Source organism: Falco cherrug, chromosome 2 (assembly GCF_023634085.1).
Source record: "Falco cherrug isolate bFalChe1 chromosome 2, bFalChe1.pri, whole genome shotgun sequence".
NCBI lineage: Eukaryota > Metazoa > Chordata > Aves > Falconiformes > Falconidae > Falco > Falco cherrug.
In genome coordinates this window covers 45,294,247-45,319,008 of record NC_073698.1, presented here as the reverse complement: position 1 = coordinate 45,319,008, position 24,762 = coordinate 45,294,247, and the positions used below count along the sequence as shown (strand labels likewise).

At 40.3% G+C, this 24,762-nt stretch overlaps 1 protein-coding gene across 1 annotated transcript in view; it reads left to right on the top strand.

Annotated features, from left to right (window-relative positions):
* The first annotated feature begins 7,717 nt into the window (after positions 1 to 7,717).
* The window catches only part of TBC1D4 (TBC1 domain family member 4), a 57,014-nt gene continuing 39,969 nt past the window's right edge, over positions 7,718 to 24,762 (top strand). The window contains exons 1-4 of the mRNA XM_055703311.1: positions 7,718 to 10,784; positions 16,856 to 17,458; positions 18,834 to 18,923; positions 22,488 to 22,592. Of these exons, the coding sequence (XP_055559286.1) occupies positions 10,749 to 10,784; positions 16,856 to 17,458; positions 18,834 to 18,923; positions 22,488 to 22,592 (834 nt within the window). The 5' untranslated portion in view covers positions 7,718 to 10,748. The remainder of the gene's footprint in view (positions 10,785 to 16,855; positions 17,459 to 18,833; positions 18,924 to 22,487; positions 22,593 to 24,762) is intronic.

Sequence of the window (24,762 nt, the reverse complement as noted above, 5' to 3'; positions counted from 1 at the left end):
TTTCTGGGTAGATTCTCATAGCTGCCATTCTTAGTTTGTATTCGGGGGAAACCTGCTCATGAAGTCTATGAACGTGCTGGGTAAAGCTGGGGTAGCAAAACTTGATTATTTTTGTAAATGAGTGTGTGGAAGTATGTTCTTACCTTCTGTGGGTGTGAGCATCCAACCAAGCCTTGTAGAAACAACAATGTCCATGATAATATTTGTACAGCTATAATGATAAATAATCAGGAGTAAATGCTTTTGATGTGATAATATTGAGAAAATACTTGGGAGGTGGTAGTGAGCAAACTCTTCAGCATCTCAACTTCCAGGTGCATCTCTTCTTTCCCAGCTGCGTGTAGAAACCCTTCTAAGGACCAACCATTTAGGAGGGGTCCCCTTCTGGTAGGAGTTTCATCTGTTCTCGTGTCACCACTTGGTTTAATTCTTGTAAATTTGAGGCTTTCTAACTATGCTGCATGTAATTATGGGGTAGGAAACACACTGTTTGTCCACTGTAGTTTTGATAGAATCTTGGGAGTTTTGAGGTTGACAGCAGGTGTGAGTATGCTTTTAACAGCTGGAGTTGCTTGCTCTTCCACCTCTTCCCTGAACTAATTTCACACCTTAAAATATCAGGCCTTGTTCTGTTCTTCTCAGTAAGTATGTGCTTTTCCTGCTCACACTTGTATTACTGAGCTGTTAGCTGCATGAACCATGATTTCAGCTTCCGGGTAGGTTCCTTCCAAGAACTGCAGAATCCAAAGTGCTGTATTCTTCCACATTTTAACATCGTAGCTGGTTTGTAAGTGTAACTAGTATATACTCTGTGCTTACCACAGTATCAGGTCTCAGGATCTGAAAACTCCTGTAGCTGAAGGTCCTTTTTTTCCCCTCTGAAAAGCATGGGAAATCAAAACCCTGAAGAAACAAAGCTCAGGACATCATGAGTAAAAAGCAGTGGGTTATTGCTTCCTCCATAAAGTATCTACTTCTGTTGTCCGCAGTTTTTTTTCCATGCAGAGAATATTGTAAGTTCTGAAGCTGCTGCATCATAACAACAAAGCACATAAAGATGTTTGTTTTTTTTTAAAATCCTTCCATGGTACATAAATGTTATTACAACTACCTGTATGGCCCTTTTGCAGGATGAAACTGTAGGGTATTGCATAACTTGGGCAAAATTATGCAAATACTTTTTTTTTCCTTAATAGTATAAATGACAGCTATTTTACTGTAAATTTCTACACTATGCAGTAAGACATAATTTAAAGTTCCTGGAGAATCCTAATTTCTGAGTGGCAAGTGTGCATCTGTCAGGTTTTATTGATGTGAGGCTATTTGTGGAGCTTCTGCATCATGAACAGTTCTTAACTGCTTGGGAATTCACAGCAAGCAGTCAGTGTTGGTATATATTAGCAATACAAGGACTCAGCAAAAGTTTCCTGCAAAGATGACTCTGACTTGTTTATTTCTGGTAAAATACTTATTACAGTCAACATATATTACAGCAGCATGACCTCAGTTTGATCTTAATTTCCTGCCTTTATTCATACGTACAGAAAAAACAAAATACTAGCGCTGCCAATTGTTCCAATCTTACAATATTCAGATATTTGCCATTGGAAATAAGCATTGTATATCTTAAATCCTATATTTCACCTTCACGTCACTTGAGAACACTTGGTATAATACCAGGATGTTATTACATGACGCGTATCTGTTATTACCTAATGTGTCTCTTTGAAGTGTTGCCTTAAAATTAGCATCCTCCTTACCTATTTGTTCACTTAAACCAGTGACTGATTTTCAGAAGTGACAAGCATTCAGCTTTGATGCTTTGGATAATTTATTATTTTTTTTAACTTGAAAGACTGTCATTCCTTGGTTGTACCTGAAAGTTTCAAACCTGTTGATCCAGCAGCTTACAATGGGCTTTGTTCTGTGTCCCCATAATTAACTGAATATTTAGGTAACAGTCTTTTTTTTTCTTCTTTTCTTTCTTTATGACCTCTTATTTCAGTATGTCCTTAACGTGAATCGGTTTCTAATGGATGCTCGAAGTGCTTTCATTTTCTGGTCTTAATACCCAAAGAGAGCACAGGTTTTAAATTTGTCTTTCAGTAGCATTTTTTACTGTATGTGTAACAAATGCTGTTGAGCCTTACAGTTTCCTTGCAGCAACACTGCTTTATGTATCCTTCTAGAATCCCTGTCTGCTATGGTCTGCCTCAGAGCAGACATCATCTAAGTAAATTTTAGGAAAAACGATCATCGTGAAGCTGCTACTGATGGAAAGTAATACGGTTTCTCAAATGTTACATGCTGGTAAGCAATTCTAAATGGTTTAATTCCAAGACTGGTGTTTATGTGTGATGCATCTTTGAAGCAGTCAAACAGGCTGAACGAGGATTGTGATAAACTGAAGGACCTTTCCATAAAATGTCCTGTCATACTTCCTTGTAGCTTGGGGAGAGGAAGCATGTTGAAAAACAAAGATCACAGATCAAATTCAGAAAAACAGAAATCTCCGCTCTGCACAATGTGAAACACAGATTAGCTGTTTTATGTAGTAGGGGCAGTAGAAGCTCCTTTTTACCTCATCTTGCAGACTTTTCAGAAATGCAGTGCTTTTAGTATGATATTAAATTGAACATCCCAGTCTGAGCTAGTCTTTCCCAGTGTTTCCATGAAGGGAAATAGGGTGTAAAAATCTCTTTACGGGATGTAGATTCAAGTGTCTGTGGAGAGCAGCCTCAGCTAGGCGGGTTGCAACTCTGCAGAAAGCTACTTTCATATGCCAGTTTGAAATTATTTATATACCAAGTACTGGATTTGGGAGCAAATGTGTCTGTTCTTACTTCTTTCTACTACTTTCACCTAAAATTTTGTCATTGTTTGCTCCAATGCATCATAACCCGCTTTTAGTGTTGCCCTCAATCCCTGTTTAGGGGGAGGGGAAAAAAAAAAAGATTTCTACTTGGGTTAGCTTGTCTTCTGTTCATCTAAAAATAAGGAGGTGTTAATATATTCACTTTTATTCACTTCTATTCCTGCAAATACCTATGAGCTAAACTCCGTCTTGGTCTATGAATTTAATTGGGCTTCTCAAATTGTCTTTTTCAGATTTTGCTTCTAGCTGACTGTCCATATTAGTCTCTGAACTTCCATAGTTCTAATAACATTCTCTTGATAAACTAGGATTCTGTTACATCTTCATTGTATCATAACTGTTTTGCAGTTACCTAATTTTATGCAAGGTGTTAAGTTTTTCTGAGAGCAAAACCACGGAAATGAGCCAACTTGTACCCTGTGTTAGCTTCAGCTCCCTGAGAGCTCGTGAGCAAACTACAGCACCTGGGACCATGCCAAACAGGTTAAAAACTCCCTAGAGGATAGTAAATCTAGCTAGTGTTGTATATTTCTATCATGTTTGGGATAACCCTTGAAGCTGAGATTTCTGTTGTTCCTTCCGGAAGAGTAGCAGTATCTACTATCTAGAAATGGATGGAATTGTTTCGGAAGCCCTTGCGGGTGTCACAGCTGAAGTCAGAAGGCATGCGTGTGAATCCACCACACAAAAGACTCAAAAGACTGAAGCTTGGTGACTAAGACCTATCTTGTCTTCCTAGATACGGTGCTGGGAAGCAGAGAATAGATGTTATGAAACGTGCTTGCTCTTGTGATACAACTGACATGTTTCCTCACTGTCTTTGCAAAATAAGTTTCAGCCTTGACTTCAGTGAGAACAGGACATCCAGACGTGACCAAGAATAAATTCCCAGTGTAGATAATTCCCAGATAGGCTAATCTCCCTCAGGGGAGGGAGAGTTGATGGGCAGGAGGAATGAAGTTCACTCCTCAGGGGAGCTTATTTTCCATTTTCCATTAATAGTTTCATGTTCACTGCTAACTCATCAGCAAACTGACTTTCAGTTGCAGAGAGAAATATTTCATAATCTGGGCTATTTTAAGTTTAAAAAAAAATCAGCTGTAGAATGACAAAATTATGGATAAACTGAGTTTTGAAGTTCAGCAGTCCAGAGAAAACTGTCATCTTTTATGGAAGGATTTACATACTTCTGAAACTTAAGTTACTTGAAGCTGTGTCTTGCTTTGATTGCAGCAGAGCATGACAAGTAATAACCTTAGCTGAAATGATTGAGAAACTCCTGTGGTAATCTGAAGTGAATGGGATTTATATCACCCTTCAAAATAATTTATTTAGATGTCATGAGAATGCTGTTGTGACAGTAGCAGAAACCACTCTTGACTTCTCATCCCTCTCCCCATCAGCCTGAAATGGGAGTTTAGTTTCCAGGCTAGACAGGAGCCCCATGACAGGGATTGCCATGCTGTATCTAAGCTTACTTTTCCAAAGCCCTAGACATTGCAGCTGTGCCGCCCTTCTCCTTTACATGCAGGAAATGTGTCTTAATATATAGGTACCCAAGTAATATGTGCTAATAGCACTAGTGTGGAGGGTTGACCCCGGCTGGAGGCCAGGTGCCCCCCCAAAAGCTGCTCTATCACTCTCCTCCTCAGTTGGGCAGGGGAGAGAAAATGTAATGAAAGACTCGTGGGTCGACATAAGGACAGGGAGATCACTCAGCAATTACAGTCACAAGCAATAGACTTGACTTGGAAGAAAAAATTAATTTATTACCAATCAGATCAGAAGAGGATGAGACATAAAACCAAATCTTAAAAAAAACACAACTTCCCTCCACCCCTCCCCTCTTCCCAGGCTTAACTTCACTCCCAATTTATTTGTGTCTTCCCCCTGAGCAGCACAGGGGGACAGGGACCAGGGGCTGCGGTCAGTCCCTCACACGCTGTCTCTGCCGCTCCCCCCCCTCAGCAGGAGGCTCCTCACACTCTGCTCCGGCTCCAGCCTGGGGTCCCCCCCGGCAGACAGCCCTCCATGAACTTCTCCCACACGAGCCCTTCCCACGGGCTGCAGTCCTTCCCACCCTGCCCCAGCGTGGGTCCCTTCCCCGGGGTGCAGCCCTTCAGGCACAGGCTGCTCCAGCGTGGGTCCCCCGCGGGGTCACAAGCCCGGCCAGCAAACCTGCTCCAGCCTGGGCTCCTCTCTCCAGGGAGCCACGGGTCCTGCCAGGAGCCTGCTCCAGCGCGGGCTGCCCACTGGTCACAGCCCCCTTTGGGTGCATCCACCTGCTGCGGTGTGGGGTCCTCCATGGGCTGCAGGTGGGGATCTGCTCCACCACTGACCTCCATGGGCTGCAGGTGGGGGTCTGCTCCGCCAATGACCTCCACGGGCTGCAGGTGGGGATCTGCTCCACCACTGACCTCCATGGGCTGCAGGTGGGGGTCTGCTCCACCACTGACCTCCATGGGCTGCAGGTGGGGATCTGCTCCACCACTGACCTCCATGGGCTGCAGGTGGGGGTCTGCTCCACCACTGACCTCCATGGGCTGCAGGTGGGGGTCTGCTCCACCACTGGCCTCCATGGGCTGCAGGGCACAGCCTGGCTCACCGTGGGCTTCACCACGGGCTGCAGGGGAATCTCTGCTCCAGTGCCAGTTTCTGCAGCTACACTACCATTAGTCACTGATGGGCTTCGGCTCAGCCTTGGCCAGCAGTGGGTCTATCTTGGAGCCAGCTGACATTGGCTCCATCAGATGTAGGGGAAGCTTCTAGCAGCTTCTCACAGAAGCTACCTCTGTAGCCCTCTGGCTACCAAAACCTTGACACGCAAACCCAATACAGCTAGTGAGATGAAGATGCTGCCACAGAAGGTGAAGCAGTTTTTTGAAGCTTTGGCGTACCTTAACAATGAACTGAAATTCTGGAAATCCTGGGTATATTTGTGATTGTATTGCTGGGAGTTGGTAAAGCCTATGCCACTCCTTGTTAGCAATGTTAGCTCTAGTTAGTTCATGCAACCTACCTGTTTTGCTTACCTGTGTAGACTTGAGCCAATTCCAAAAGCTGGTTCCCTAAACCTTACTGTTTATGCTGTCAGGCAGTGCTGGGCAATTCCCAGCTCAGAAATCTGTCGCATACCAGGCATAGCAAATTAAGAATATAAAGGTTAGCAGTACCGAAGCAAGTAGTATCTACTGTTAGCAATTAGTGAAGCACTACAGAAGTTACTTCACCTAAGGTATATGAAACTGTTGCCTAAGACCAAACAGAAACTCCCCATGTACCCTCAGAAACAACTCTTTTCCATCCGTCTTGATTTGCTGTATTCATTACCTATTGTGTTTTCTTCCTTACACAGTAACTGAGTGCCTTTATGCTTCCTTTTCCCCTGCAGTTTTATAGAACTCAGATTCATAATCAAAACAAAACACTCTTTCATCAGCTTTTTGGGTATATATGCAAATGGTCTCATGGGTTGTTCTCAAGACTCTAGGTAATTCATCATGTATATCGTGTTGGTGCAAGAGTCTTGCCTTATGAAGCTCTTCCTCTGAAAGGACCTTACCTTCTCTTTACTTTGACTCATTGGTATCAAAGCTTTCTTGGAAAGTGTTTCCTTTTCTGTTGCCCCTGGGTCTTGTGGGTTGGGGCAATTATTATTATTAACAGTAACTCAGTAGCTCTCCTGGAATTCTTCTGCATCAAAAAGTAAAATAACCATGCGCTTAATTACTTTTGGCTATTAAATCTGAAATACCCCTTCAACTGTGTCTGTACAGATTTACTTTTGACCATTATAACTATCTAACTGTATTTGATATTTTTCACAGCTAACATAAGCAGCTGATGAAATCTTAGTATTTTTAACAGTTAGTGATTGACAAGATTAGACTATTGTGACTCCCAGCAAGAGTAGCACTTGATGTTTTGTGATACACTAGCTCTGCCTTCAGGCACGGTATTTATTATTGCTTGCAAAGTGGTGATTCAAAACTTTGGTGTTGGTAGAGGTCTAGTAGCTGGAAGCTCCCTGCTCTGCCCGGCACTTGGTTTCAAAGCGGCTGGAAATTCAGCATCTGAATCAGCCTGGCTTTGAAATCCTCTTCTGCTGTGTTTATGCGAGGGTTGTTTGCTGGTTGTTATCTGGGAGAAGTTAATTGTATTACTGGTTGCTTAGGCATTTGATACTGTTGCAAGGTAATGCAGTTGCTCTTCTGAATTGTGAGATTACCGGACAAGCTGTAACTTGTACAGGTGTGTATTTCCAAAGTACTGGAAAACTAATGAAGTTCCTTGGCAAGGGTGGAGAAGCTGTTGAAAGGCTATTAGGTTGCAAGCTATTTTTTTTTTTTTTTTCCAGCTCTGTGCACACTGACTGATAAATTGTGTGCATTTGTCTTTTGCAGTTTCTTCGTGCATGCATTTTTGAGAAAAGGAGTCTTGAACCCAGTAGTAACTTTTTTGTGTCTCTACTGTAGTATCACGTGCTGCTTGACACTGGTGTATAGCTTTCTGTAAGCAGAGCTTTTTTTTTAAGAAAAGTTTTTAGTCTGAAGCCTCTCAATACTGCAGTCAAGAGTTTCTGAAAAAACATAAAATAGGAGACCTAACTCCTTGGTTTCATATCATTGAGGAAGCTCTGGCATCATTAAGGCGGCTAGAAGTTGTTGCAGTGCCAGACTTCTTCTGGACCAAATACATACACACCTGCTAGATCTCTTAGACTGATTAAAGTCTGTAATTTTTCCTATCTGCCATAGTAAGCACTGAATCATCATCTCCTTCAGTGATAGAAGACAACAGTGGTTATTGTACCAAATAAGTTACAAAGGTGGTGGCGTCCATGGATATCACATGCAGGTGGTTCTCAACCAAATCTTGGCTGATACTCACTTTAGGACTCATCATGGTCCAACATGGAGGAGTCCCGAAACCTTGATCTCTTGACTAGGGCAAAACTAGACTTTCCAAGGTGTGTTTGTTTCATAGTGAATCATGTTAGTTCATCTTTTTAAATTAAAATCTTGAGAGCTTCTATCTAAATGACTGAATTAAGAAAACTGCCACTTTCTTAAATATGGTGCGTGGAGCACTTATTTCGATCTTAGCACTTGCACTTTAAATCTGCTAAAATGAAGTTCACTATCTTATGATCTGTATTTGAGAAGTAGATAGCGACCATAAATGGGCAAAATACTTCAGTGAGCTCTCCAATTGTAGCTTCTTTTTTTTTTCCCCGAAAAAGGAAATGAATGTAGAAAATGTATTAATTGTTTGGGATTGTCCATGTAACAGCCTTATCTTCTCAGGCAAGCCCTTTTAAAAATAGGGTATGTGTTAAACATGATGGAGTTCTTAAAAACATCATCTTCTTTAATAAACCTCTTACTAGAAAATGAAGTGCCAAATTAAGTTAGAAATACAGAGTTTTCAGGAGAAAATTCCTAGTTAATACCTGAATCTGTGTTTTCATAGTTTAGAAAAACTTTGGTTAAAGCAGTTGTAACATCATCTGAAACTTCTCAAGGAAGCTGTACTTTGCTAAACCTTTCACTAGGAACTATGCCCTGAACTTGGAAACAAACTTGAGAGTACTTGCATATGCTTAAAGTATATAACTAGTAGGTGAATTGAGACTTACTATTCTACATATTCAAAGAACATAAGGATCGTCATGAGAGCTCTGTACTGACACTTCTATGGGTTGCGAAGTGTTCAAGCAGAGTGAGTGTGAGCTGTATCTGAAAGGTGGAAAAGCATCAGCCTGACTGGCCTGAACATGGGAGCAAAGGTACTGAATTCAAGAGCCGTGCTTACTTAAAGCAATGTTACTGTTGAGCTGTGCTGTCGCTGCCGTCATTGAAGTTCTTTGATATACCACTGTAGAGTGTTTGCATGCAAGTATAAAAAAAATCATCTGTTGTCCACTAAGGCATCCAAACAATGTTGTAACTCTTAAACATTCTTTCCTGTTAAGTAACTTGATCCACCTTCTATCATTATACTGCTTATTTAAATTTGGATACTTGGCAAAACAGCATCTTATGTGCATGTATAGCACACAGAATATGTAAGGTGATCCACAAATTTCCAGTAACAAATTCAGTAATGTAGTGGGTTCTCTAAACATAAGCTGCGCAACTGTGGTAGACTTGTTATCCTGCTTGTTGACTGTATCAAAACTAAACAGCACAAGTAATTCCTGGGTTGATCTGAAGTAAGAATTATGTTGAGAACTAAATTTAATTTTGCCATATCTATCTAAAAATCTCTCTCCCTTTGGGCTGGTTTAGTGGTAGTCTTCAGCTTTGCCTTCAGCAGGAGTATGTGATCTCCCTGATACAGGCTGAAGGTCAACAGTAAAATAAGTGCATTGCTCTGTAGCAGTTCTTTAGAAACAAAGCTATCGGGTCCTGACCAGTCACCTGGCAAAAAATACAGCCAGGCAAATAGGAGTAAGACAGTCTCTTGAAAGCAAAACTTTACTATATATAATTCTTTAATGGGTTTTAGCTTCTTCATCATGTGTTTTCTGTTGCTGTAAGCTTTCGCTATACTCATGAATGAACCTGTAGAGAACAGCAGAAACATGAAAGCTCTAGCTGCCACAGATGACAGTCAGCTCGAAGCTCCAAAAGCTGCTTTCACTAGGTCTTTCTTTGCCAGCCCCTGTGTTCCAGCTTTCCTGCTACTGGGCTTGTGTTTTTGTTAGCCCAGACTTGCAGCAGAATGAATTGGAGTTGGTGGTAGACGCTTATTGCTGCCTGTTGAGAACCTGCCTTTGTGTTTTCTAAACTGCATTTTTAGAAGTACATGTAAGTGCAGGTAGGTTGCAGAAATGCTTAGCAATTTGGCTGTTACTTTTTTCCCTTTGTGATAGCATTGTAACCTCTTGGTTACAAATCCTCATTTCTGTAAAACCAAAGATGGTCAGTATTTCTTCTGCACTAAATCAGTCAATGGAGACAAACTCTTCTGTTCTAGTTTCTAAACATCTCTAACATAAACAAAGTCAACAAATTCTTGTGTGACTGCATAAATTAAATTACTCTGAACTGGACTTTTATCTCTTTATCAGAAAGATGCATTTTTTAATGGTGTGAACTGTTAAGTGTAGCACTGTCACCAATGTGTGAAGCAGCAGAATGCTGCATATTTGGAAGTACAAAAGGTCTGGATTATCGGTGCTGTACTAACTGGGTGGTAGTAAAAACATTTATAGCAGTTAAAAGAAAACATTTTTTTTTCCCCTCTCCCACCCTTCTTTCTGGTTGAGAATAGTTATTGATATCTGCGCTTTGGCTGGCATTTGGGTGTGTTTTGGTGTAAGATAAGAACTTTGCCTCAGTGTTGAATGCCCAATACATAGCAGGGTGTAATATATGGCTTATTTTGTCTTTGTTCATGTTTCACTGCTGTGGCTGCGTTCTCCTGTCTTATGGATGTACAACTTGACAGTAACTGAGAGTCACATCAGATTGCTCCTAATTTTTTCTCAGAGTTGTGCTGGTTTCCAACTGATAGATGCCAAACTCTTTCAGTAATTAGCAAAGCACAGGGTGTTGATTTCTGGATGGTATCCTGTTCCTCTTTTGTTCATTTTTACATATACATAGTTCAATCGTGAGTGGGACCCGTCGAAGCTGTGTGGGTGCTTCCAGCCTGAAGTCAGGAAATACTTGGCTTTTGAAGCATAACGGCTGCTGCGCAGAGCTCTGGCTCTACCCTGATATCATGAAACGAGCCTGAGGAAATGCTGGCAGTGTTGCCAGCCCTTTGTGAAGAGGGGGATCTTTCTGCACTCACTTATCCCAGGAATCCATTCATGAGCCCTCGTGTTCATCACACTAAAGTTTGATGACAGTTTTGCTTGGACATGCCTGTGCTTCTGAACTGGAGGCCACATCAGAAGGTACTGACTGCTTCTAACGTGTGTATGGATTCATTCATCTCGTGTCTCTTTGCATGGTGAAAGGGGTCTGACACTGCACCTTGTGTGGTGATCGAGTGAGAGGGGCTGAGCTTCTTCCTTGCTTTGAAAGTAATTGCCTTGCTGGAACTGCTGTCATTAAGTAACCAGATTTTAGATAGTATTTTATAGTCATCCTAATGTTTATAAGCCTTATGTATGAAAAGGGGCTTTGCTTTGTTAATGTATTGCAGACTGACATTTTCCATGTCAAAGCTAGAAACAAACAAGGGCTATAGCTTCTTTGCACAGTGAAATTCTGTCCAGCTGTGGAGATAATGATACACAGCAAGGGAATTTTGTTCTTCTTTACAATATCCATAGTGTTCAAGTTCAAGGTTTGGGTTAAAATTGAAAGCACTGGTTGGTAATTACTGTGGGATGCATTTGAATGTTATCCCTCCAGCAAAAAGGGGAGCTCCACCTTTGTTCACTGGAGGCTGTTGTAAATTCAAAGGGAGTGTGTGTGTATTTTTTATTGTTGTTGTTTTTAATGCTTCACCTTCTGTCACTGCTATTCAAGAAAGTGTGCAGTATCACCATGGAGATACTCTGCCTATTCCAGACTTGTGACAAACTGTTCTAGTGTTATGCTGCGGCGTGCATGATTTAGTAGGCTTGATAGCCTATCTGTTTTGCAACTTCAAGATATTGGTGATACCTCATAAGGGATGTTCTTTCTTGGGGGGCTTTAAGGCAGGGTTGATTAAAACTGGAATTAATTTTAACAAAAACCTAGTTGCATGACGTGAGAAGACCTGTGAAGAAAGGTCTTCTGCTCTTTTCCTGTAGTCCTCTCTTTGGTTTTAATCAAGTCAGATGAAAGATCTCGCGTTAGTTACATTAGCTAAGCTGACATTTACAACATGAAAATACATTTCTGCGTTGAACACAGTGAAGTTTCTTGTGTTCGTTCTATGTATAATAGAATAGTTTTTGGCAGTACTGTTCACATGCACTTTGAACAGTGCACTACTTGTGCACGAGGAAGGTGTTTGCTCTCTGTTGTGTATTGACCTTGTTGTAGGTCTAGTCACAAGGGACAGAACTGGATGGAGCCCATAACCTGCAGAGCTGGAATTAGCAGATCTCAGGTATTAATATATCTGTCTTCTAGCCAGGCTAAGTACTGCAGCCTCATCTACACTAGCTGGCCAATTGTATGATGTACATAAGGTCTGTAATCAAGGTCATGGGGGAGGTGGGACAAGGTGGGTATGAAGTGCAAATGGAATAAGTTAGGGGACTGTTTGGCTAAAACTTATACTGCCATTAGTTTCAGCTTACCAAAAGTCTACTGTTTGTAGTAAACAGAGTTTGTGACAGTATAACACCTCTCATGCTTCACTTATGTTGTATATTCAGAGCTGAATCTTACTGTAGTGATGCAGAACTCGACCAGTTCCATCTGTTCTGATATGATTACAGCTAACTTGACTTATTGAATGGCCATGTATTGAATCAGATATAATTCAGTGAAGAGTGATTCATTCAATCTTAGGCTACTCAAATGCAAATAATAACAAATTTGATTTGATTCCCAAGTGTGGGGTTGTTGGTTTGTTTTTTTCTTTAATTAGACTTACTGGATCAGTCATGTTTCCCTGGAGTTAAATATTGCCTATTTCATATCATTATGGAGGAGTTCTTACTTGCCTCTTAACTCACAGTCTTGGTTTTTTTGGTTTCAGTAGTGTTAATTTTTTTCTTTTTTTTTTTCTCCTGAACCAAGTTTTGGAGTGTTCCTCACACTGAGGAGCTGAATTAGTATCACAGGCCTAGTCTTGTACTTTTGGTACCCACTGTCCATCCTTGTCTTTTTGGCCTCCTGCATTTGCGGGCATTTTGGTACAGGCCCTGAAGAAGGATCTCTGTTCTTCTGAGTTCTCTTGGCTCTATTCAGAGATTCTGCTTTCTCCTTCTGATCTGAGAACTGCTGTCGCGGTATGGCACCATTGACTCCGACCTTTCTGCCTAAGAAATCCTCTGCAACTCAGTTGGGGATGTAGTCATCTTCTCTGCCCAGCAATATTTGGAAAAAGGTGATAGACCCCTAGACCACGGGACTTGGGAGAGGCAAAGCAAGGGATAATCACATCTGCTTGCGTTATTCCAGCACTAACACCTCTGGGCTTGTTTGGGCTGGAAGTGTGCCTCTTTCACCCTGCAAATACACTGCCTATCCCCCTCTACTCCAGCCTCCCTCTTTGACATAACTGTCTTCAAGGCTTGGTGACAAAAATTCTGAGTATTTAAATAGATTAATTTCTGAAATGTTTTAAGGATTTATTTTCTTTATGGTGAATGCTTAAAAACTCATTTCACCTTTTTGGTGTGCTCTACTGTAACAGCTGATAGCATATATTCAGGAAGATCTGCAATGGCCCTGTGGGTTTCAGGAATAAGAATCCCGTTTCTCCCCTTTGGCTGCTTAATTTCATGAGACTGCTGCAGGGAAGTACTAGAACTTGGAAACTCATTAATAGGTTTTGAATGTTTCAGGAGTATGTCATCTTAATATTGCTAAACTGATTTCTAAAATCAGTTAAGCAGTTTCATCCTGTTAATTCAGTTTTTTAAAATCTCCATTCTGCTTACTGTCTTGTCTAACTTTGCCCTACATTTTCAGCATTAACAGGTAATAAGCTAATACCCAAATCCAAAAATGTTACACAACTTTGATGGTGAAACTTTTGTGACTGGGACTTCGTGATGTACAGAGGAGCAAAATGTCAAAAACCAGTGACATATGCCAAAGAAATGTGTAAAAAGCCACATTGGGATGGTTGCTGTGCCTGGTTAATTGTGTAACTTTTCCTGTATCTTGTATTTCAGGAATATAGAGATGCAATCTCTTGTTTAGACTCCACTTGATCCCAGTTACGGTTTTTGCCCAAAGTCAAAACATTAAGATACTGTAATCTGATCGGGTATGTCTCAGGTGGCAGTGGCACTTGATTCTTTATAAGGTAGTATCACTCTGGAAGTGAAGAGAGTCAGGTCTAACGGTACAAGCTGGTACATCGTTGATCACTGGGCACATTGTCATCTGTATGCAGTTACTCCTGTACACAAAAGACCAATAAAATCTGTATGTATGACTAATAGCCTAGCAATGTTTGTATCTGTCTTGCATCTTATACTTGAAGCTAGCTGTTTTTTGGGCCATACTATTTAGAGAATTCATGAAACAACCAACAGGCATCTGGAACTGGTTCTGGACTGACAGATATTTCTTATCCATTGTGATATCCCTGTATTACATTGTTTTCCTCTTCATATGTATATAAGAAAAGTATTCATAACTATGGTGATTAGATGGGTATCAGGTTTTCACCTTGATTTTTCACTTGAATTCTGTGGATAGGTAGAAAAACAGGAAAAAAATGAATACTGAGAAGGGTGCACTCTAAAAAATAACATGGCCTGTAAAAAAGTTTGTCTAAACAAAGCAGGGAATAAGGTTTGGTTGGGCAGTATGAGCTGAAACCCCTGCTCTAATGCTAGGATCCCTCTATGCTGAAGTGAGAACGCTGTAGCAATTTATGTGATAGGTAGAAGCAAAAGCTATACAGGGAGCAGGGATTGTGCAATAGTAGTTGTGACTCAATACTAGTGTCTGAAGAGTATACATGATCTGGAGAAGATGGAAATAAAACCAGCTGATGAACAGCAGGATGGTAGGAGTTTTGTTGTTGTGGTTGTGGGTTTTTTTAGATAGAATTGCCATTACTTAAAACTCTATGTGTATGTTTGTAGGGGATATCTCTGACAGAGGGAGGGGATGGATGGGGAATCCTACTGTGGTAGACTTGATATTGTCTTCTCAGCCTATTTGGGCATCTGCTGACAGGGGAGGATGTTAGGAGGTTATTGGGTATTATTAGAAAGACCGAAGAATTTCTTCTCCAGTCTTACCTTAGAAGTGATGAGCAAGTGGCAGAACCCAGTAATTGCAGTGGAAGTGATGGTACTTTTTCAAAAATCCAAATTGCCAGTTAAACAGCTGACATTATGGTAGTTGATTGCATGTTGAATTTATGCATTTTGACTAGAATTATCATTTATCACTGTACTTTGAATGGAAATGTAAGTGAATTGTCCTGTAATGAATTCTGGATTCTAAAAAGGGAAATGTTAATTAACAGACAGCTAACTTGTGAATTTTGCTAAAATAGAGAGCTAAGGGATTTCAACTCTAGAGCTTTTTTAAGCACAGACCATAGAAAGTATAAGAGGAGTGATCAGTGGAAAAAGAGCTGCGTCTTGGAATATGAATTAGCATGTATGAAGTGAGAAATGTCCATCTTCAGCTGAGCTGGCATGGCTGAGAGGAAGCGCCCCTTGGGCGCAGCCTGGTAAATTGTAAAGCAGCCTGGTAGTGAGAATGAGTGAAGATTGAATACCCTCTAGTATCTGTGTCATGTCAGAACTAACTTTTAGCCTCACTGAAAACTGAGATGATGATGACATCTATAGGGATGAAAGCCAGACAGTCAGTAGATCTTAGGGTAATTGAATTTCATTTTGCAATAAATGGACTGGAAGCAGATTTGAGTTGAATGCCCGGTGGATGAGGAGTGTGTAATGGGAGACGGGGACTAAAACGAGGTAGTTTTCCACTGTCACTTGCAAAACTGTTGGTATATGAGATTACTGCCTCATTAGCAAGTTTCAACTGGTATCATGTGACTGAAAGAAAGAGATACTGTAGGGAGCATGGATTATTAACTAAGGTGTGACTTTGGAGTAATATCTTCTTTTAAAAAAATAGAAAAAATACTTTGAGACAAATGATTAAATATTACAGATATGGTGGGAAGCTGTATGGAATGCAGCAGCTGTTGATTTATTGCATTGGATTAGGTGAGTGTTGATAAGTGATTTCTTTTGCAAGGTAAATCAGATAGATACTGTCTTTTGGTCTCACTGCCACTAGCAATTTCCCCAACGCATGTAAGTGATGCCATTCGTTGTACTTCCAAAGAAGATGAGACCTGGTGAGAAAGAGGTTTGGTTAAGCAGAGGTAGGTACTGTCAAAAGAGCAAATAGAAACACTCTCATCTGTGGTCAGTAGAGTTGGACAATTCCTTGCTTTCTTTATTGAAGACAAAATGAAAAAGGAGCTTGCATATTAAATATGTTGATACTGAAGGCAGACATCCTCCCCAGGTGATTGGCATAGGGTGGAAGAAGAACTAGGTGGCCTTGAAAGACTGGGTGAAATCAAGAGTTTCTACTAGAGATACGCAGTTTGGCCTTACAGGGTATAGTAGGAATCTGTAGGTAAGCATGATGGAGGAGAAGAGAGATTGGGGTGTACTTCTTAATTGCGTGATGACTGAGACATCAAGAAGTGTGACCTTAAAGTAAAGACATCAGGAAGTGTGACCTTAAACTATGCCATAGTATGGATGGGGTGAGATTTTTGTAGTAGATAATGAGTGAGAGCTAATGCAATTGTAGATGGTACATCAGTAAAATTTCCATATGCCTGCTGCCTGTATTGTAAAGCTGGCAGTTGAAACTGATGGGGATTGTTGGTGTCTTTTTCACAAAACTGTTTCCACAAAATGTCGTAAGAATGGAATCTCTGGCTCTGCAAAACAAAAACAAAGAAACCATGATGGTCCGATGCAATATACATCAACAAGAGATGCTGATGTGAGAAGAGGGCTACAGGAAAAGAGAAGGCAGTCTTAGTGTGGGGAAAAAAAGAAAAAAGTGTGAAAATTGGTCAGTAGACCTTCTTGTGCTTTAAAACCTTATGTTCTGAAAAAAGTTCCAGTAAAAAAAAAAAAAAAATTAGAAATTATTTGCTTTGCTTCCACTGCATAAATTGTCTGTACAGAATTTAGAATTTCCTATTCTTACATTTTCATCCAAGAAGCTAGTGGCACTCAACTGAAGAAGTAACTTGTGTAACTGCTTAACAGTAACAAATGTTTGACGTATCACTGTCTGTGCTATGTCATGTGTGGCTACTAAACTGACCTTTCATGTTGTCCCTTAGGTTCCTGATGTCATCAGCAGCATAAGGCAAGTCTCCAAAGCAGCACTAAAAGAAGATGCCAAACCAAGTAAGGATAGTGAAGATGCCTTCTATGACTCTCAAAAATTTGAGGTCTTGTACTGTGGAAAGGTGACGGTGGCTCACAAGAAAGCTCCCTCCACGCTAATTGATGATTGCATTGAGAAATTTAGCCTTCATGAGCGCCAGCGCCTGAAACTATTAAATGAGCAGCGGAATAACGAGTCAAGTTTAGACTTACCCCTGAGTGAAGGAAATGTGCCATCTTCTCCATCAGATAGCCCGTTTGAGGAGCTGGACAGCCCAAGTAACACTGTAGGGCATGCTGCAATGTTTACAATTGGCAGCCAGACCAACTTGACCAACCTGGTCAGCACTCGTGGCTCCTTTCCAGAAAGAATTTTAGAGGACTCTGGCTTTGATGAGCAGCAAGAGTTTCGCTCCCGGTGTAGCAGTGTCACTGCAGTTATGCAAAGAAGGGTTCATGACACAAACCTGAAAATACAGCCACGCAGAAGACATGCAAGTGCACCCAGTCATGTTCAGCCGTCCGATTCTGAGCAGAACAGGACTATGTTGTTCCAGGTGTGTACTAGGATGAGCTAGTTTTGCATGTTGGTTTTGCACTGTATCTTCCCCTGTGCAGTTTGAAGCTGAGACAAGTTTTGCAAGATAAACAGTATAGACTCAGTATGGTTTTGTGATTTGTCATAAATATTTATGTATCTGATCGTAAATGGTTGAAATGCAAGTAGCTGAACTTTAAGGAAGTCATCTCAATGTGTGAGCTCAGGTAAATTTTCAGAAAAAGGAATTACTTGTGCAGTAATCACAGTTTCTAGGGAAATAATTATTTTATATGCAGTTTTGGTTTGTCCATATTGGTGAGATCTAGGACCTAGCTGAAAAAAGTGAGTATTCTTTCAAAAAGAGGATGGATGAAGGCTTCCATCCGAACAAATCCTCTTTTGTGAGTGTCTTTTTAATTGCACAAAACTTCACATAAAACTATGAAAGCCTTATGTTTGGGCCAGCCTCTTTATGATAATTTGTATTAATGTTCAGCTTGTCTTTCCCAGATGAGTACTCAAATATCTCTGCACTGAAGGCTTCTTACTTCACACCTCCTGGTTATTTTTGCTCTTGCCCGAAGTGCATTTGATATCTTCAGAGCTTGTGTATTAAGAAAACAAAAGGACACTTAAAGGAGGTGACCCATAAAAGGAAAGCTCTTTGGACCTTAAAATAACAACGGGCTAAATGTCTGGGTTTTGTCTTTCCATTTGCTTTAAAGATCATTCTGGTCTTTTATTCTCTTGGGGAAGTGTTAACTGAAGTGAGAATGCATTGCCCTTTAGAAAGCCACAGCTATCACTAGTAATGAAAAGGATTTAGCTGAAAAACTCCCTGAGGTCTATGGAGTAAGTTCCATAGGCTTGAGAAGCAGTTTGGGAAAGCTAAAAGATGGCTTGCTGCAAAACCTACCCTTTCTCGTCTGGAATTACTACAAAAACAAAAAGTATCGCCTTAAGATCAACATGGTTTCTCAGCTGTTCTATAGTATAGTTTAAAAAAAACATTAAAATCTTCAAAATCTGTTTTTTCCTGCAGCTTTTAATTTAGCCACATTGTTTGCTAAATGTTTTAGTATGGTCTGTCAAACATGTGGTCTTTGGACAAAAATAAACTTGAAAAGAAAGGGGGGCAGGGGGGAGGAGGGGGAGAGCTGTCTTCTTCACAAGTCTTTTTCCTATTCAACTGAGAGTATTGTTCTTGCTGAAATATTCTTACTCAACATAGACTCAATTATGGCACCCTTGCTGCTGCTGAGTAAGCTGTTGTGCTGAAGGTATGTGAATAAGAAAGGTCTAGATTGTCACATTTTTGTTGCTGTTAATGTTGTGCCTCCAAGACAGTCATAAACTAGACTTATTTTTCTCCTCATTTTCCCCTGCCCCAGGTTGGAAGGTTTGAAGTTAACCTCATCAGTCCGGACACCAAATCTGTTGTGCTTGAAAAGAATTTTAAAGATATCTCCTCATGTTCTCAGGTAAGCATTAATAAGAAGCAATATGTAGATCATCAGGAGAAAAGGAATTTATTTGTTCTTTAGCTGGGTTGCCTTGCTGGTCTATAGGCAGCAGAAAAAAAGAAGCATAGAATTCTCTTTCAGCATTCTGTGCCGTTTTCCTTTATTCAGGGTCAAAGGCCATTTTTAGCCAGTTGATCCTATCTAAATTACCCTGAAAGTAAGTAAATTGCTGTTTGACCCCATTGGCTCCTTAAAAAAAAAAAAAAAAAAAGTGGGAGACAGCAGGGAATTTCGAGTGGTTGTGGCTAATGCACATACAGATCCTACACAAAGTTTGGTGCGTCTGCTTTTTGTGGGAGTACAGCTGAAGAAATTGGATATTAAACTGTGATTGCTTCATGAACACTTGCAGCAGATTTGAAGTACTGATTTGCCCTTACAGGAGTGAGAGCTGTTTTTCAAATTGGTGCTTTCACTCATCTGGAAGCACAATCATAATGCAAAGAGATCCCAAAGAGCTTAAGTACAGAAAAGATGAATGCAAAATGACCAGTCTGAGCTCTGGTAGTGGCAACTTCTATCATTGGTCAAAAGATAAACTGTTTTGCTTTGGGAAGAGCACTGGATATAATTTTGGAAGTAGCTTAATCTCCATTTAGGATGCTCTGAGTGTGCTGTTTCGGGGCAGCTGCACTCCGGAAAGCCTCTAGAATGAAAGGAGGAGAGAATCAGATCAGCCTTCCAGAGAAACAATAGTTCACCTGCATCATTTCTTCTGGAGAACATGGCAGTAGGTGAAACCAGCTATGTCTAGTAATAAGTAAATGTGTCTTGTAACATTAAATGCCAGGGCCAAGGGATTTACCTTTCTGTCTTGCTGTTGTTCATCACTTGCTTTCTTTGGGCACTTTCTGTTTTGAAGTCTTACTTTATTATTACCTTCTTTCATTTGCCATGCACATGCATCACTTCAGGCCTCCTTAAATGTTATTGTAGTCTAAAGTATACTTCCTGGCATGCTTTAAACCTGTATTTCATTGTAATGCTAGTAAATCTGCTCTTGCAGGACTGTGTTACCAGTACCAATACAAATTAAGAACTGGTCAGTACTTCTAACTCAAGTGGAGCCTTGAGCTACCAACTAAAGGTCCAGGCCCTTAAACAGACTTTGCTGTTTAACTACAATTTGTATTGGGCTTGGTAGAGAAAAAAATCAAGTGCAAATATAGAATCGGACAGTATAATCAAACAGTGATGTATTTATTAATAGCTTTTAATAAATATAGATCAAAGAGATTATTAAAGCAGTAGTATGGAAAGCAAAATTTGCAGACGTCTCAAGTCTTCTGCTGTTTGGTACTACCCTGAATAAAAGTGACACTTCAACTTTATGTACTGGGCTCCTGGGTTGCATATACATACTGATAATAGTCAAACAAAACAGTCCTAAGTGGGGACAACCTTTGTTCTACTGATTTTAAAGTGGGGTGAAGACCGTGGCAGACGAGTAAAATAACTGTGTCCAGTAAATAGTGTAAGTCGTGCTGTGTGTTGGGCTTTGGAGATGGAGTTTTTCGCTACACCTCTTTGCTTTCATATGGAGCAAAGCTTTTGTGATTTTGCATGCTTGAGTAACTCAAACAGGCGCTAACAATACTGTGGGGGTTTTGTTTGGGTTTTTTTCTAATGCAGAATGGCTACTTTAGAGAAGTCAGGGATTGGGGTTTTTTTTTCCTCTATTTAATAGAAATGAAACATTTATTTGCTCAAGACTAAAGATTTGGTTGCATAAACCCCATCAGTACTTTTTTCGGTGCTAGCGACAGGGCTCCTCCGTTATGTATTTATAGGGCAGTGACTTAGTGCATATTGTGGGACTGCAGCCTAGGAGTGTTTGTTCTGAGCTTTGCAGATGATGAAAAGGAGATGTTCCCTTCAGCTTGCATTCTGAATTATTTTAGTCTGGTCTAATAAAGGTATTTTTATTCTGTAGCTTAAGTATGGTTGATGTGCTGCATTCAGTTCATTATCCGCACTCCATATAATTGTCAAAGCAGCAAATATAATTGATGATAAATCCCTGTGTGTGCTGCCTAAGCTCAGGTGTCAGACAGCTGTAGAAGTTTTTTCGTTGTGGCCTTGCTGACCTTGAGGGACCCCAGAACAGCAACAAACTTTGCTCTTTTGGCACGACAAGTCCAGCCACCCTCTTAAAGAAATGTGATGGAGGTACTGTTAATTGAGGAATGTCCTGTGCTATTTACACTTCAGTGATGCAAGTGTCATGTCCATCTCCCCCACAAATGTTCTCGTGTGGAGACTGAGAAATTGGACAGCTGTGGACTTGTTCAGGAGCACTGTCAGCAGAGAACTGGCATTGCACTGAACCATTTTGAGTAAATGTTCTCCTTGCAAAACAGAAGGCAACATTTCACTGTTACATAGATCAGCATATGTGTTATGTGTCTGTTCTTTTTCATTTTATGCTTTTGAAGACTTCATGTGTCACAGGAAAATGAGTTCAATTAAGTCAGGATTAGTATGAACTGTGGTAAATTAATGTAGTTTGTGCCATCTTAGATGCCCTCTGCACCTTTGTTAAGTTTTGTTTAAGTAGCATAGATACAACTTTTGGAAATTTGTTTTTAAAAACTACAGCGTACTGTGACAATATGTTCAGTCTGTCACGTACGGCATTACCAATTTTGTCTAGAGTGTTTTCTGTAGTGACAAGCAAGTTGTTTTGCCTCTTCTCCTCTTTCTACAATATAGGTGTTTTCTTTGGAGATGGATCCAAGCAACTGAGTTGTGCCTTCTGTTGTATTTGGACTTGAGGGATTAAGCTTTCTTTTGGAGAAAATCTACTATTACTATACTCAGATGATAAAAACATTGGCAAAAGCTTTAACAATAGTGAGTCATGTTCCATGAACTGAGACTGGGAATATAGTGCTTCTTAGGAAGCAACTCTCTTTGATCTTCTCAGTGCTGTTTTCAGCAAGGCAATGTTCCCTGTCAAGCAGTTAGACTAGGATCTTGATACTACACATCAATAGTAATGTGTAGTAAGTCTTGAAACTTCTGGTATCTAACTCGGTTTCAAATAATTTATTTAAGAATTAGGTTGGAATTTTGCATGCCACCACTCATTCCCTGCTCTTTTTGGTGTAGTCCTAACTTACTTTAGAGGAAAGTGAAGATCTGTCGCTACTTTGATGCTAGTCCAGTCCCATGTTTTGGTGTGGGCTCATCACATACATTTTCAACTGCAGAGATGATTTCAGATACAACCTAGGACTCTTTAGTTTGCTGCCTGAAAATCCATTTTCCTAATGGAAGAAATTCAGGTCCAGGTCTATTGCTGTATAACTTTTGGTTTGTATAAAGAGCTTTATGTAACTAATAAATGCAAAAAGCAATTTAAAAGATAACTGCTGTAGTGGTAAAATAGATCATTAGGAGTATGCGTTCATAGTTTCTCGATTTTTGTATTGGCAAGTGTTGGAGTCTGTTACCTATTTGTGGAAGCAAAACCTGTTTAGGAAATAGTCTACTAATGCTGGTTTTTTTAAACTCTCTTAGGGTATAAAACACGTTGATCACTTTGGTTTCATTTGCCGGGAATCTGTTGAACCTGGGTTAAGCCAGTATGTTTGCTATGTGTTCCAGTGTGCAAGTGAGTCTCTGGTGAGTATTTATTAACAATTCTGACCTTTCCGTCGGAGGATGTCTGAGACATTTCCTAAACCATGGGAGTCTCTGTTATTCTGCCGTGTCAACTGAGACTCAGTGGTCACGTCTTCTCAGGTGTGAGTCCTCAGTTGTGAATATGAAAACATGTAATAGGAAATACCTACATCCTGTTCATATATAGCTATATCCTGCTACTCCACTGATGCATATATCAAGAACATGTAGAAAAAATCCAGATGGTTGAGTTTGCACATGCAGACTGTGAGCGTATTTGGGCTCTGTATTTGATTGTAACTCTTGCATTTCTAATGATTAAGACATTTGGTTCCACATTAAACATGTAATTACATGCGTTGAATCAGTAACAAAGCTGATGATAAAACCCAAACATACTTTTCAGGGTAGGGTTTAAACTACTGGCTGATCCTGCGTGTGTCTTTAGCCTGCATGTGACTTTATCATTTTACCTGTAGCCTGTTTTGTTCCTCAGGAGAAGAAAATAACAGCATCTTGTGAGAGAAGAAAACCATAGTATGTGTGGATGTATGTAGCGATAAAAAAGTCAGTTGGACATTTGATAAAGTATATATATCAGTCTATTGAACTTCCAGGTGCCAGTGATTTAACTGATAAAGGTAGCTTAGCTTAATGATGTGAGATGCAAACAAGGAGATCATTTTAGCTACTACATTTTTATTTTAAAGCTCTGACACTTTAAAAAGAAGCTGGTTTCTGTTTTTTTCTGTTCCGAAACATGTTTGTTCCTGATGGCTGTGCTAACAGCTGCTAGCTCTTTTTCAGCTAATCTTAAAACCCTTCTAGCTAGCTGAACATGTAATTTTTTAATCCATTGACTAGCTTGAGAGTGAATAGATTACATTAATAAAACTTCAAACAGCTAACAGCCCTAGATGTACAATAGTAGCTGAGGCTGCACTTCTGTCAGTATGAGAGCTTCTTATGAAATCAGCTCCGACTCTGTATTAACAGAGAATGTTACATCTGACCTACTGATAAATCTGACCATGCATAATTCAAAGACTAAAAATGTGGTATATAAAGAAACCATGTATTTATGAACCTCCTCACGTATTCTAGTACTGATGTGTGTGAGTATGCCCACATTGCAATATGAAATGAACATTCCTGAGCTACTTCCAGGTGCAGTTGCTTGGACCCCAGTGGCAGTTGGATTGTGGCAGGGCAGAGCTGTAAAACCTAATGCTTTCCAAATTCTGTGCTGCCAGGCAGGCTGTGGTACCAGGCTTGTGTATGTTCGCTCTAAACCTAGCTACAGTCTGTGCTACAGTTCTCATGATTTTAGTGTAGTCATAATCCATATGCTTAGCACTGTACTGTGGATCTTATTTGAGAGGCATTGTTACCAACTCTTAAAAATTTATCAGTCTGTATTGCAAGATGGATATTCACTGTTCAATGCCCCGCTTCATTGCTAAAGAGGGAGCACCCAGAAATTCCTGGTAGTGCTTAAAACTGGGGTTAAAAAAAAAAAAAAGGTAAAAAACCTCAAAACCTAAATGTATTGGGACACAAACTAAATCAAATATCCACAGTCAAGGCCCCCCTGCCCCCACCCAGGTGAAAGACACTCAAAGAAAGTCTTTGTTTTCAATGTCAGACTACATGATTTTGGTCTCAAATATTTATTTCAGCTTTCTACTTCCTGCTTATAAAAAAACCCAACAGGTAAAATCAAGGATATGATTTGGCAGTAGAATACTAATTTCTTTCCTAAGATTGTCATCAAGCTGTTGTCTCCCTCTTTCCATGCTAGTTCAAAGACTCAAGTGACCAGCTCTTAGTAAGCATTGTATTCCTCTAAAATACAGACAGGGAACTCCAAGTGCTTTGTGTATAAGGTCTGGGAGTGTATTTGGATGAGTGTGGAGAAACACTGTCACCTTGACCTCTCTTACATGAAAGTTTGAGCTTTTCCACTGCTGTTGTGTGGGAACATAGCACCGCTGTGTTTGTGTTAGTGGTAAAGATCAGGGCAGACTGCAAGGCAGGCCAGCAGTACTTAAAGGTAAGTTGGTGATTGTAATGAAGCTGGTAGCCAGTTTAGCAGCCTGGAGAAAAGTGAACTGCTGTGGGAAGCTCCCGTCTGCCAGCGGGATGAATCTGTGGGATTTTGCGCTAAAAT